This window comes from Capra hircus, chromosome 4 (assembly GCF_001704415.2).
Source record: "Capra hircus breed San Clemente chromosome 4, ASM170441v1, whole genome shotgun sequence".
Classification (NCBI taxonomy): Eukaryota; Metazoa; Chordata; class Mammalia; order Artiodactyla; family Bovidae; genus Capra; species Capra hircus.
In genome coordinates this window covers 64,214,667-64,229,637 of record NC_030811.1, presented here as the reverse complement: position 1 = coordinate 64,229,637, position 14,971 = coordinate 64,214,667, and the positions used below count along the sequence as shown (strand labels likewise).

At 42.7% G+C, this 14,971-nt stretch overlaps 1 protein-coding gene across 1 annotated transcript in view; it reads right to left on the bottom strand.

The window, feature by feature from the left end:
* Positions 13,678-14,971, bottom strand: part of ZNF277 (zinc finger protein 277) — a 128,745-nt gene continuing 127,451 nt past the window's right edge. The window contains exon 12 of the mRNA XM_005679227.3: positions 13,678-14,035. Within this exon, the coding sequence (XP_005679284.2) occupies positions 13,849-14,035 (187 nt within the window). The 3' untranslated portion in view covers positions 13,678-13,848. The remainder of the gene's footprint in view (positions 14,036-14,971) is intronic.

Below are 14,971 nucleotides of genomic sequence, written 5' to 3'. Positions count from 1 at the left end.
TAATACAGCATCTGTAGTTGGAGCAGTTACTGTTCAGGCCCTTTTGTATTACAGCTTCTTCAGTCTTTGTGTGAGGGTTTTCTCCAGTCTCTTGAGTTGGTGGACAAATATCCCCAGCTTTTTGCCCCTTGGTGGTGCTGGTAGGTGGGGGGCAACGCTAACAAGTGTTCTATGCAATCTCTCAGAGGTGAAGCCCTGTTCCCATAGCAGAAACTTCATCAAGGCACTGTTTTGTGTTCCTTCCATTTTATTTTTCACTTCCTGAACTGGTATTTCCTGGATTTACCTCTCAAATTGATCATCTGTCCTCAAATTCTTAAGGTCTGTTTCTGGTGGGACTTAGCCTAAGACTCTAGTTCCAAAGGCTTTTCAAAAATATACATGCAGCCAGCATTCTAGGGCTTTATCGCTAAGCCTTAGTCCTGAATGGAACTAAGTCTACTTTGTCTCCTGATTACTGGACTTAGTGTATTTAGTGCTAATTCTCTGAGAGGTAGTTTTCTAGTAATTCTGGCCACATCTACCATTTGCTGAGAGACTGTACCTTACAGAAAAGCCAGCTGAAACATGAGTCAAGCAGATGGAGATGAAATATCACCATTATTGCTAATAAAGATGATATTCAAAAACATGGCTTACAGCTGTGGGCAAGTGAGTTTTCTAACACTGAACCCCAAAGCCAGGCAGTCTTATGTACAAGGTCATAGACAGTGTTGGACAGCTGAAGGACTCCAACTGCCCTGGCAGAGCCTGCTACTCTGAAGTCTGCAGAAAGGAGGAGCAGAACAGGATGTGTTTTCTCTGCAGAGACAGGTCCCAAAGAGAAGGAGGAGGAGGAAGGGGCTGCGTCACATATGCCGAGCTCCTATTCTCCAAATTTCCCGTTAGAAAATTCATTCCTCCCTTGTAGGAATGAGTGGGGCCAGAAAGAAACCCAGAATGTTATTGTAATGGATTCCTTTCCTCATAGAAACAAGATGCTAGAGGAAAGGAGTTCCCTCTTTCCAACATTCCCCAGGTTTTTATTCTCTTAGCTCCCTGGGTTTAACCATTACACTCCGGGCCGACTGAAAGTGTGACCGGCTACCCTGCAGGAGATCATCTTTTAATATGATGACAGTGTAGCCCCCACCATGAGCATACACCCCCACCCAAATGGCAACTACTGTTTATTTGTGTGTGCTCCTGGTCCTGGTGGTGAAAAATGTAGCTATTGCCCCCAAAAGGCAATTTAGTGACTGAAGTAATCATAAGCCATGCTGAACCCAGTTGAAAGTTCCCCATTTCACTTTTCATTCTGACATATCTAATCATGTTGTTTAGGACAGTCTATCAGAGGTTCTGCCAGGAGATTATATAACATTGTAAAGATGTTTGAGGAGAAAATACTCCAGTAACATGGAGAAGGCAATGGTAACCCACTCCAGTACTCTTGCCTGGAGAATCCCACGTACGGAGGAGCCTGGTAGGCTACAGTCCATGGGGTCTCGAAAAGTTGGGCATGACTGAGCGACTTCACTTTCACTTTTCATTTCCACGCATTGGAGAAGGAAATGGCAACCCACTCCAGTGTTCTTGCCTGCAGAATCCCAGGGACAGAGGAGCCTGGTGGGCTACCGTCTATGGGGTCACACAGAGTCAGACATGACTGAAGAGACTTAGCATGCATGCATTCCAGTAAAATATTGATGTTCCCAATTTAAATACAACCCCTCTACCATTGTGAATTTCCCAGGGAGAAATCAGAGTTCTAAGATTAGATTCTCTTTTCTGCTTGAGTTAAAAGGCATTAGCCTAAAACTCATCCTTCCCAGTTTCTAATTCTTGCCTGCCACCCCCTCTCCCTGCCCCCAGTTGTGCCAGGCAGCATGTAGGATTTTAGTTCCCCAATCAGGGTTCAAATCCATGCCCTCCACAGTGGAATCAAAGTCTTAACCACTGGACTGCCAGAGAAGTCCCTACTTCTGCTCACTGTGAACCAGGGGGGTTCTTCATATCTGTGGTTCTTTCAGCAGCTTGGACACGGTCCCATTAGAACCACTAGTGTGGCTTTTTTTCAGAGTCTCAGAAGTTAAACACCACATTTCCATTATACCTCACTTTTTAAGGAGTATCATCAAAGCACTCAACACCAACAAAGTGAAACAGAAAAAAAAATCAATACCAAGACCTTCAAGTAGTTATCAAGACAAAGTGATGCTTTCAGAACTTTGCACTTTTCATAAATGAGACTCAGCGTCATCTTGATTTGGGCTTCACAGGATGCTAGTCCATCTGTGTAAGTCATCTGAAATCCTTGATCTGTAAACAAAGTCAACTGGGAAGAAGCTCCCTCAATAAGTTAAAGCTGGCAATATATTTTGCCATTCCTGTGGGAAGAATCAAAATATTTCTCTCAGGGTGACATGAGGCTGTAGGAGGTCAGAATACACCATCCCAATATATGCCCTCTGGCATAAGGATTATTTTGAGCTGAAGGCAACTGCACAAAAGCAGGCACAATATGAGCTCTTTGCTGTTTCCTACCAACCTAGATAGCATATTAAAAAGCAGAGATATTACTTTACCAACAAAGGTCCGTCTAGTCAAGGGTACGGTTTTTCCAGTGGTCATGTATGAATGTGAGAGTTGAACTGTGAAGAAAGCTGAGTGCTGAAGAATTGATGCTTTTGAACTGTGGTGTTGGAGAAGACTCTTGAGAGTCCCTTGGACTGCAAGGAGACCCAACCAGACCATACTAAAGGAGACCAGTCCTGGGTGTTCATTGGAAGGACTGATGCTGAGGCCGAAACTCCAATACTTTGGCCCCCTGATGGGAAGAGTTGACTCATTGGAAAAGACCATGATGCTGGGAGGGACTGGGGGCAGGAGGAGAAGGGGATGACAGAGGATGAGATGGCTAGATGGCATCACTGACCCGACGCACATGAGTTTGGGTGAACTCCGGGAGTTGGGATGGACAGGGAGGCCTGGTGTGCTGAGATTCATGGGGTCGCAAAGAGTCGGACATGACTGAGCAACTGAACTGATCTTCTGAGAAACGGTATCACAAATTTCTCTGTGAAGATTTCCCCATCCCAGTGCCAGCCCCTCACTGTCCATACCAGAAAGAGAATGACAACTTCCAGTAATACAGGAGACAGGCTGGCCCCATGAGTCTACACAACCAAATCTTACTAGCTAGGTTAGTTAGCTACCATTGGTTTCCCGTATATTTGCCTTCCTGCAGTTCGCTGCCCCTGTGTGTGTGAAGTCGCTCAGTCATGTCCAACTCTTTGTGACCCCGTGGACTGTAGCCTACCAGGTTCCTCCATCCATGGGATTTTCCAGGCAAGAATACTGGAGTGGCTTGGCATTTCCTTCTCCAGGAGATCTTCCCAACCCAGGGATTGAACCTGGGTCTCCTGCATTAGAGGCAGACGCTTTACCATCTGAGCCACCAAGGAAGCTCCTAGAAGCTCCCAAGTCCTTTCCATTTGTCTTCGCATTTCTAAGTGTCATGCCCTACTGACTGAGCTAGCCACGCACCCTTGACAATTTTTAAATGTAACGTTTTGTTCAAATGATATAAAACCTCCAAGTTTAAGCTGTTTCTTTGTGAGTTTTCTCTCTTTCTGGGAAACTCCCTCATCATGTAAAACTTGTAACATCAAAGAAACTTGCATGTCTTTTCTCATTTTAATATGTCTGTTATCAGACTATTGTGCAGACCCAGCCAGAGAATCGAAGAGGGTAAAGAATTTTATTCCCCACAATTTTTGCATTCTTGCCAAGTTTAGAAATAGCAATGATGGGAAGGCAGCCCCAAGTCTGTTGTGAGATCTTTCTCTACCTTGACTCTTAGCACCCCTTAACTTCCATTTCCCCTTTCAACCCTGTCTTCAACATTCCCTGATCCATGGAACCTGGGCTTTTAATAACAACACAGTGGCTCCTACTGTTGCCTTTTGCTGTGGAATCGCTTGGGCGTGTGAAGCCTGCCATGTAAGGGGAGTTTTTCCTTCATCCCCTGCAGTTTGTTTCAGCTGGAAAATGTCCTCAGCAGGCTCCTGAACTACAGCTGCTGTTGACATTTCTGCAGCTTGAATTTCTAGGTGTGTCAGGATTAGTTTCAGAAATGAATGATAGAAAATCCAAAACAACAGGGAGAAGGCTGGAGTTCACTTCGCTCCCATAGAGTCAGGTCAGCATTCCAGTGCTGGTGCACCCTCCCGGCTACACTCTAGCTCCAGCTGCGCCTCACTGTCCCACGTGCAGACGTCACTCTGGCTCCAGCTGCGCCTCACTGTCCCACGTGCAGACGTCACTCGAGCTCCAGCTGCGCCTCACTGTCCCACGTGCAGACGTCACTCGAGCTCCAGCTGCGCCTCACTGTCCCACGTGCAGACGTCACTCGAGCTCCAGCTGCGCCTCACTGTCCCACGTGCAGACGTCACTCGAGCTCCAGCTGCGCCTCACTGTCCCACGTGCAGACGTCACTCGAGCTCCAGCTGCGCCTCACTGTCCCACGTGCAGACGTCACTCGAGCTCCAGCTGCGCCTCACTGTCCCACGTGCAGACGTCACTCGAGCTCCAGCTGCGCCTCACTGTCCCACGTGCAGACGTCACTCGAGCTCCAGCTGCGCCTCACTGTCCCACATGCAGACATCTACGTCCTAAGCGAAAGGCGGGAAAGGATGAAAGTAAAGCAAAGGGTGCTTCTGTCCAGTTTTTTAAGGAAGACACGTACAGGCACACCTTAGAGACACTGCGGGTTTGGTTCCAGACCACTGCCACAAAGTGAGTATTGCGAGAAAGCAGGTCACATGAATTGTTTGATTTCCCTGTGCATATAAAAGTTGTGTTTACACTATACGAAGTGTGTAGTAGTGTTATGTCTAAAAAAACAATGTACATACCTTAATTTAAAAATACTGCTAAAAAATGCTAACCATCATCTGTGAGTCATAATCTTTTTGCTGGTGGAAGGTGTTACCTTGATATTGATGGTACTGACCGATTAGGGTGATGGCTGTTGAAAGTTGGGCTGGCTTGAAATAGGACAACAATGAAGTCTGACTCATTGACTCCTTTCATGAATCCTTTCTCTGCAGCATAAAATGCTGTTTAGATAGCATTTTATCCATAGAATTTCTTTCAAAATTGGAGTCAATCCACTCAAGCCCTGCTGCTGTGTATGAACTAAATTTATGTAATATTTAAAATCCTCTGTTGTAATTTCAACAATCTTCACAGCATCTTCACCAGGAACAGACTCCATCTCAAGACACAACTTTCATTGCTCATCCTCAAGGAGCAACTTCACTTCTATTCATGTTTTATATGAGGTCGTGGCAGTTCAGTCACATCTTCAGGCTCCACTTCCAATTCTAGTTGTCTTGCTATTCCCACCACATATGCAGTTATCTCCTCCACTGAAGTCCTAAACTCCTCAGTCATCCATAAGGATTGGAATCTTCCTTCAATCTCCTGTTAATGTTGATATTTTGACCTCTTCCCAGAAATCACAAATACTCTTAGAGAATGCTGAATCCCTTCCAGAAGGATTCAACTGGCTTTGCCCAGATCCATTAGAAGAATCACTATGTTTAGCAGCCATAGTCTTAGAAAATGCATTTATTAATAATTAGACTTGAAAGTTGAAATGACTCTGATCTATGGGCTGCAGAATGGATGCTGGGTTAGCAGACATCAAAATAACACTGATCTGGTTGCACATCTCCATCAGAGCTCTCGGGTGACCAGGTGTATTGTCAATGAACACTAATATTTTGAAAGGAATCTTTTTTTCTAGGCAGATCTAGAGAGTGGGCTCAAAACACTCAGTCAAACATGTTGTAAAACAGCTGTGCTGTCACGCAGGCTTTTTGTTCCATTTACAGAGCACAGGTAGAGTAGACTTTACATAATTCTTAAGAACCCCACACTTTTCAGAATGGTAAATGTGCATTGGTTTCAACTTAAAGTCACCTGATGCATTAACCCAAACAGAAGAGTCAGTTTGTTCTTTGAGGCTTGAAGCCAGGCATTGACATCTTTCTTCCAGCTATGAAAGTCCTGGATGCCATCTTCTTCCAATAGAAGGCTGCTCTGTCTACACTCAAATCTGTTGTTTGGAATAGTCACCTTGGTAAATAATCTTAGCTAGATCTTCTGGATACCTTGCAGCAGCTTCTACATCAGCACTTGCTGCTTCACCTTGCACTTTGATGTAATGAGTTCAGTTCAGTTCAGTCGCTCAGTCGTGTCCGACTCTTTGCGACCCCATGAATCGCAGCACTCCAGGCCTCCCTGTCCATCACCAACTCCTGGAGTTCACTCAGACTCATGTCCATCGAGTCCGTGATGCCATCCAGCCATCTCATCCTCTGTTGTCCCCTTCTCCTCCTGCCCCCAATCCCTCCCAGCATCAGAGTCTTTTCCAATGAGTTAACTCTTCGCATGAGGTGGCCAAAGTACTGGAGCTTCAGCTTTAACATCATTCCTTCCAAAGAAATCCCAGGGTTGATCTCCTTCAGAATGGACTGGTTGGATCTCCTTGCAGTCCAAGGGATTCTCAAGAGTCTTCTCCAACACCACAGTTCAAACGCATCAATTCATCGGTGCTCAGCCTTCTTCACAGTCCAACTCTCACATTCATACATGACCACTGGAAAAACCATAGCCTTGACTAGATGGCCCTTAGTTGGTAAAGTAATGTCTCTGCTTTTAAATATACTATCTAGGTTGGTCATAATTTTTCTTCCAAGGAGTAAGCGTCTTTTAATTTCATGGCTGCAGTCACCATCTGCAATGATTTTGGAGCCCCCAAAAATAAAGTCTGACACTGTTTCTACTGTTTCCCCATCTATTTCCCATGAAGTGATGGGACCAGATGCCATGATCTTCGTTTTCTGAATGTTGAGCTTTAAGCCAACTTTTTCACTCTCCTCTTTCACTTTCATCAAGAGGCTTTTTAGTTCCTCTTCACTTTCTGCCATAAGGGTGGTGTCATCTGCATAGCTGAGGTTATTGATATTTCTCCCGGCAATCTTGATTCCAGTTTGTGTTTCTTCCAACCCAGCGTTTCTCATGATGTACTCTGCATATAAGTTAAATAAGCAGGGTGACAATATACAGCCTTGACGCACTCCTTTTCCTATTTGGAAACAGTCTGCTGTTCCATGTCCAGTTCTAACTGTTGCTTCCTGACCTGCATACAGATTTCTCAAGAGGCAGGTCAGGTGGTCTGGTATTCCCATCTCTTTCAGAATTTTCCACAGTTTATTGTGATCCACACAGTCAAAGGCTTTGGCATAGTCAATAAAGCAGGAATAGATGTTTTTCTGGAAATCTCTTGCTTTTTGCATGATCCAGCAGATGTTGGCAATTTGATCTCTGGTTCCTCTGCCTTTTCTAAAACAAGCGTGAACATCAGGGAGTTTGCGGTTCACATTTTGCTGAAGCCTGGCTTGGAGAATTTTGAGCATTACTTTACTAGCATGTGAGATGAGTGCAATTGTGTGGTAGTTTGAGTATTCTTTGGCATTGCCTTTCTTTGGAATTGGGATGAAAACTGACCTTTTCCAGTCCTGTGGCCACTGCTGAGTTTTCCAAATTTGGTGGCATATTGAGTGCAGCATTTTCACAGCATCATCTTTCAGGATTTGAAACAGCTCAACTGGAATTCCATCACCTCCACTAGCTTTATTCCTAGTGATGCTTTCTAAGGCCCACTTGAGTTCACATTCCAGGATGTCTGGCTATAGGTTAGTGATCACATCATCATGATTATCTGGGTCATGAAGATCTTTTTTGTACAGTTCTTCCGTGTATTCTTGCCACCTCTTCTTAATATCTTCTGCTTCTGTTAGGTCCAGACCATTTCTGTCCTTTATCGAGCCCTTCTTTGCATGAAATGTTCCCTTGCTATCTCTAATTTTCTTGAAGAGATCTCGTCTTTCCCATTCTGTTCTTTTCCTCTATTTCTTTGCATTGATCGCTGAAGAAGGCTTTATCTCTTCTTGCTATTCTTTGGAACTCTGCATTCAGATGCTTATATCTTTCCTTTTCTCCTTTGCTTTTCGCCTCTCTTCTTTTCACAGCTATTTGTAAGGCCTCCCCAGACAGCCATTTTGCTTTTTTGCATTTCTTTTCCATGGGGATGGTCTTGATCCCTGTCTCCTGTACAATGTCACAAACCTCATTCCATAGTTCATCAGGCACTCTATCTATCAGTTCTAGGCCCTTAAATCTATTTCTCACTTCCACTGTGTAATCTTACAGGATTTGATTTAGGTTATACCTGAATGGTCTAGCGGTTTTCCCTACTTTCTTCAATCTAAGTCTGAATTTGGCAATAAGGAGTTCATGATCTGGCCAAAGTCAGCTCCTGGTCTTGTTTTTTTTGACTGTATAGAGCTTCTCCACCTTTGGCTGCAAAGAATATAATCAATCTGATTTCAGTGTTGACCATCTGGTGATGTCCATGTGTAGAGTCTTCTCTTGTGTTGTTGGAAGAGGGTGTTTGCTATGACCAGTGCATTTTCTTGGCAAAACTCTATTAGTCTTTGCCCTGCTTCATTCCGCATTCCAAGGCCAAATTTGCCTGTTACTCCAGGTGTTTCTTGACTTCCTACTTTTTCATACCAGTCCCCTATAATGAAAAGGACATCTTTTTTGGGTGTTACTTCTAAAAGATCTTGTAGGTCTTCATAAAACCGTTCAACTTCAGTTTCTTCCGCATTACTGGTTGACAGAATGTGGTCCACTGGAGAAGGGAATGGCAAGCCACTTCAGTATTCTTGCCTTGAGAACCCCATGAACAGTATGAAAAGGCAAAATCATAGGATACCGAAAGAGGAACTCCCCAGGTCATTAGGTGCCCAATATTCTACTGGAGATCAGTGGAGAAATAACTCCAGAAAGAATGAAGGGATGGAGCCAAAGCAAAAACAATACCTAGCTGTGAATGTGACTGGTGATAGAAGCAAAATCTGATGCTGTAAAGAGCAATATTGCATAGGAACCTGGAATGTCAGGTCCATGAATCAAGGCAAATTGGAAGTGGTCAAACAAGAGATGGCAAGGGTGAACGTCGACATTCTAGGAATCAGCGAACTAAAATGGACTGGAATGGGTGAATTTACCTCAGATGAGCATTATATCTACTGCTGTGGGCAGGAATCCCTCAGAAGAAATGGAGTAGCCATCATGGTCAACAAGAGTCCGAAATGCAGTACTTGGATGCAATCTCAAAAATGACAGAATGATCTCTGTTTGTCTCTAAGGCAAACCATTCAATATCACAGTTATCCAAGTCTATGCCCCAACCAGTAACGCTGAAGAAACTGAAGTTGATGTGATGAGAATGGCTTCTTTCTTTAAACTTCATCAGCCACCCTCTGGCAGTGTCAAACTTCTCATCTGCAAGTTCCTCTCCTCTCTCAAGTTTTCAGAGAACTGAAGAGAGTTAGGGCGTTGATGTGGATCAGGCTTTAGCTTCACGGAATATTGTGGCTTGTTTGATCTTCTATCTAGACCATTAAAATGTTCCCTGTATCAGCAGTAAGGCTGTTTTGCCTTATCATGCATGTGTTCACTGGAGTAGCACTTTTCATCTCCTTCAAGAACTTTTCCTTTGTGGTCACAACTTGGCTGTTTGGCAGGCCTAGCTTTTCTATTTCACCTTCCAATGTGCCTTCCTCACTAAGCTTAATAATTTCTAGTTTTTGATTTAAAGTGAGAGACATGTGACTCTTACTTAGAGTGAATACTTAGAGGCCACTATAGGGCTACTCATTGGCCTATGTTCAACATTGTGTTTTGGGAATAGGGAAGCCTGAAGAGAGAGAGAGATGGGCTGTTTTGGTGTGCTCATGGCACCTCAAAACAATGACCACAGAAACATCAAAGATCAATGATCACAGATCAGCATAACAAATGTAATAATAATGAAAAAGTTTGAAATACTGTGAGCATTACCAAAATGGGAGAGACATGAAGTGAGCAAATGCTGTTGGACAAATGCAGCTGATAAACTTGATTGATGCAGGACTGCCATGAATGTCAATTTGTAGAAAATGCAGTATTTGATGAACGCAGTAAGTGAAGTTGCTCAGTCGTGTCTGACTCTTTGCAACTCCATAGACTGTAGCCCATCAGGCTCCTCCATCCATGGGATTCTCCAGGCAAGAGTATTGGAGTAGGGTGCCATTTCCTTCTCCAGGACTTCCCAACCCAGGGATCAAACCCAAGTCTCCTGCATCATAGGCAGACACTTTACTGTCTGAGCCATCAGAGAAGTCTAATATAGCAAAATACAACAGAACAAGGATGCCTATTCTCTGTATTGCAAGAGAGACTGAGAAATGCAGGCTTCATTCTAGGCAGCCATGTATCCAACCAAACATTACTATTATTGTGAAGTGAAAAGGAAAGTGAAAGTCACTTAGTTGTGTCTGACTCTCTGTGTCCCTGCAGCTTGCCAGGCTCCTTTGTCCACATAGCTTAGTTGTGTCCAGCTTGGCAACTCTGTAGCTCACCAGGTTCCTCTGTGCACAGAATTCTCCAGGTAAGCATACTGGAGTGGGTTGCCATTCTCTTTTCCAGGAGATCTTACTTGGATCTAACAGGGATCAAACCCAGGTCTCCCTCATTGCAGGTAGACTGTTTACCATCTGAGCTACCAGGGAAGTACTATGAGTAGAAATAAATAAATACTAGAGGGAACTGGACTACCAGACTAAGAGCAGTGTGAGGACACATACCTCTGGCAAGCCTCCTCAGCACAGCAGAACTTCTCCTGCTTTTGACTGGCCCAGGCCTCCAGCAGTATTCCTCTCTGCTTTGCCTTTTCCAGCAATAGTGGATGTACCCTAGTGCTTGATTTCCTCACTACACCTTCTAGGAGGAACAGCCGACTTTGTCACAGTATAACTTATTTCTTAAGTTGATCCCTTTCCTTCCGTAACACATATAGGCTAATAGTATTTGTTGCATCTGATGCTTCCCTTTTATTTTTTAGAAAACTTAACTCTCCTTTCTGGCCCAGACAGTGTTAACTTTCTCACCTAGATTTTGTCTAATGGAGTCTTCTGTTCTGAGAGATAAGTTACTAGATTCTGGTCTGCTCAAAGGCAATCATTGTTCAAAATAACCTTGGGCACTCTCACTTTTCTGAGTTAGATATTCAGCATAGATTTTTTGACTGGGCTAATGGCCAATTCAGGGTTGTATTTATCATTGTCCTGGTCACTCTCTCCTACTATGTTTCACCTTTCTTGTTGCCTTTAGAGTCTTAATTCTCAAAATTTTTCAGGTGTGCTCCCTGTGGGCACAGGCAGCACTAACGCCATGTATAACTATAGTGACATCTGGAAACTCCTTTAATAATCCCATGAACAGTTTACTTACATTGGACTGCTGTTCTCCTCTCAAATGGTCCAGACGTTCAGGTACATTTGGCACCACTGTCCAGTCTTGAAGGCACAGCTCCCTAGGGGTTCTTTCCAAGGATGCTCTGTGTAGCTCTAATAGAGCACTCTGCCCAGTAGTGGCCTATATCTGTGCTCCATGCTCCCTCTGGGACAGTTGGTACGGTTCGCTGAGACTTTGCCTATATTCTTATTCAATTTCCTTGGAACTAAGTCAATTATTTCCAGATGATCCCACCAAATATCTACCAATTTAAGAAATAACCTCTTACATGAATGAAACTTCAAGTACAGTATAGTGTCCCTTCGAGTACAGGACAGACACTGAAGGTCTGTCCTTCAATTTCACTTTTCCGTTAATGTCTATTGAATCTGTTCTGTAAGATCTCAACTTTATCTCCAAAAAAGGTTTCTCCTTCTAAAGCCAAATTATCCTTCATTTATTTGTTCTCATCCTGTCATTGTTCCTGTCCTGAGACTGAAGCATACTCTAGGAACACTCCAGACATTCCTTGATTTCCCGAACGAATCTGGTTTCTAGAGACCCAAGTTTCTAGGCACAGGATAGTTACCTTCTTGACCTTTTTTCTTTTTTAAAAAGACTTATTTATTAATTTTGTGGCTGTGCTGGCTCTTTGTTGCTGCACGCAGGCTTTCTCTAGTTGTGGCAAGTGGGGGCTCTTCTTTATTGTGGTGCACGGGCTTCTCACTGCAGTGGCTTCTCTTGTTTCAGAGCACAGGTTCTAGGCGCTCTTGCTTAAGCAGCTGCAGGATGTGGGCACAGCAGATGCAACTGGCAGGCTCTAGAGTGCAGGCTCAGTAGTTGTGGCCCATGGGCTTAGCTGTTCCATTACATGTGGGATCTCCTGGGACCAGGGACTGAACTGGTGTCCCTTGCATTACATGGAGAATTCTTAACCACTGGACCACCAGAGAAGCCTGACTTTTGTTTTATTTAAAACAACCTGTGTCTTTAACTTAGATAGTTTTTTCGTTCACTAAGGGCTCCTATTTATTGTTTGCTGATTTTCAATGAAAAGCCTTGTTATGGGTGCCTGCACGGGGCCTTGGCTAGAGCTCATATAATTTACAATTCTAATCAATTTTGGATCACATGGCGGGAGATTAGTCTTGAGATTCTGCACAGGTCATACCATACAACTTCAAGATTAGTCTTGGGGCAATGCCTACATAAGTTGGCATTAATAACTAAAAACGAGAACTTCAGAATGGAGACACAGATGTAGAGAATGGACTCGTAGACACAGTGGGGGAAGGAGAGGGTGGGAAAATGGAAAGAGTAGCACTGACATATTATACTCGATCATGTGTAAAATGGAGAGCTGGTAGGAAGCTGCTATCAGTTTGGTGCTCTGTGATGCACCAGAGGGGTGGGGGGAGGGGAGGGAGGCTCCTGCGAGAGGGGATATATGTATAATTACGGCTGATTTGAGTTGCTCTATGGTAGAAACCAACACAATACTGTAAAGCAATTTTCTTTCAATTAAAAAATAAATTAAAAAACAAAACTAGAACTTTCAGACTTCAGTGCTCTCGAGCACCCACGCTGTAAAGAACCCATTGGTTAAGAAATGATAGAATTAGAAAATCACCATTGTGCAAGCCCTAAAGAAATATTCTAGATAATATATACCAATGGACACTAAAATGGTTTGATGGCAAACTTTATAATGGTGCATCAGACTGACAGCACCAGATGCAGTAGATTAAACACACTTTTCAACTAGGGACAATGGAAAACGTACGATATTAAGAAGTTACTGTTAATTTTATAAATGTTATAATGGTACTGTGGTCATGTTTATAAAAAAATGATACTTATCTGTTAGCCATGTACACACTGTAGGGGAAAGTGAAGTTGTCTTGAAGTCCATTTTTAAGGAGTTTCAGTTTAGTAACTCTAGGTGGAAAGCAATACTAATAATATAGTCAGATCTTGATTATTCCAAAATAGTGTCCAACGTGTGCATTATCCAGGACTTTGACCATTTTTCCTCTCTTCTGTGGCTCCTCTGCTGGTCACTACATTTACAGCTGACCCAATGTAGTACAGAAAGTACACATCTGTCAAATTTTGTGACTTGTTGGAAGAAGAAAGTCTGTGGGGAAGAAACTGAAACTACTGGTTGAAATCAGGTGTATAAATAATTTGAACATTTCATTTTTCTTTGATTTACATATCTTCCTTATTATAGATAAATATGAGTTACAATGATTATATAATAAAACTTTAGAGCCCAAATACAAAAAGCCTTCATTTTATTTAGTTTCCACTTTACTTTTGGAAAAAAATCATTTTTTGAAAGTTTATTTTACCAAGGACTAATCCTTTGTTGACGTTCAACTTTAAAGTATTCTTTCGTGTCTGTCTCATAGGAGAAAACATGAAACATTGCTTCTGTGGCAGTTTCTTCTAGTTTTTCAAGGACTCATGTAGTAGCAACTGGTTCAAAATACTGCTTTGTTTCAAAGCATGCAGTTTAGATGTATCTTCACTAATGATGGCAATATTTCCATTTTGTTCCTGAGCTGTCAGGTCACTTTCACTGTCAGACAGTGTACACAGCAGAGTGTCATTTTCATAAGTTGGAAAGTAATACCTGAAAACAACCACAAATATACTGAATAACCAAAACTATAGATTATCTAGAAAATTTCTCAGCAGTTGAATGTACACATTACTATAATTTTGCTAAGTTTCTTTGCCAACAGTTTCAACTACATTTTGCAAAGGCTGTAAAGGAGAGAACTTCTGAATTAATTTTACTTTGACCTTTATTGGCTGACATCAGTCTTACTAGTATCTTTGTTAGCTGGCATTTCAGCCTTTGCTTGATATTTAACATAACAAGATACTATCTTAAAAGGCAGCCTACTCTACTATCAGGCAGATCTAGCTATCAATTTAATACCTCCTTGTATGAAGCTAAAAACGACATTCCTCTCATTTCTATTCAAAGGTTTCAGTTCTCCCCTAGGGACAGCAAAGTTCAAATACAGTTACTCTTTCACACACTACTCCTTCAAATATCCAGTAAAAACAACTGTTTCCACGTGTGGGGTTCCCCCTCAATCTAATCATCACTATTCATTATAAATTAAAAAAATTAAAAACATCTATAGCATTTTAAGTCTATTACTCTGGTTCCTTCTCTGGACACACTCTGGAGTTAGTTCTGAAATATAAAGGTTTTGAATTGTATAAGAAGAATTATAGGAACTGGGTCTCAGGTTAGTCCAGGGCTGACTCTGTCTCTCATAAATCTGGAATTTTCTAAAGAGGAAAAACTGGAGCTTTTTGCCTAGACTCCTGGGGGCTCTGATGTAACATCCCCTGAAAACAGAGGAATCTCTCTGGAGCTGGAACCCCACAACCTCCCAAAGGTTCCCTCAACTGAGCTTTTTACAACTGAGATTATCCACAGTGATTTGAGAACCATCTCAGAAGGTGAGACTGGCAAAGGATACCTGGGAGTCTGAGACCATCTCAACAGGTACATACTAGAAGAACAAATGCTTGATATTTTTAAAAGCGC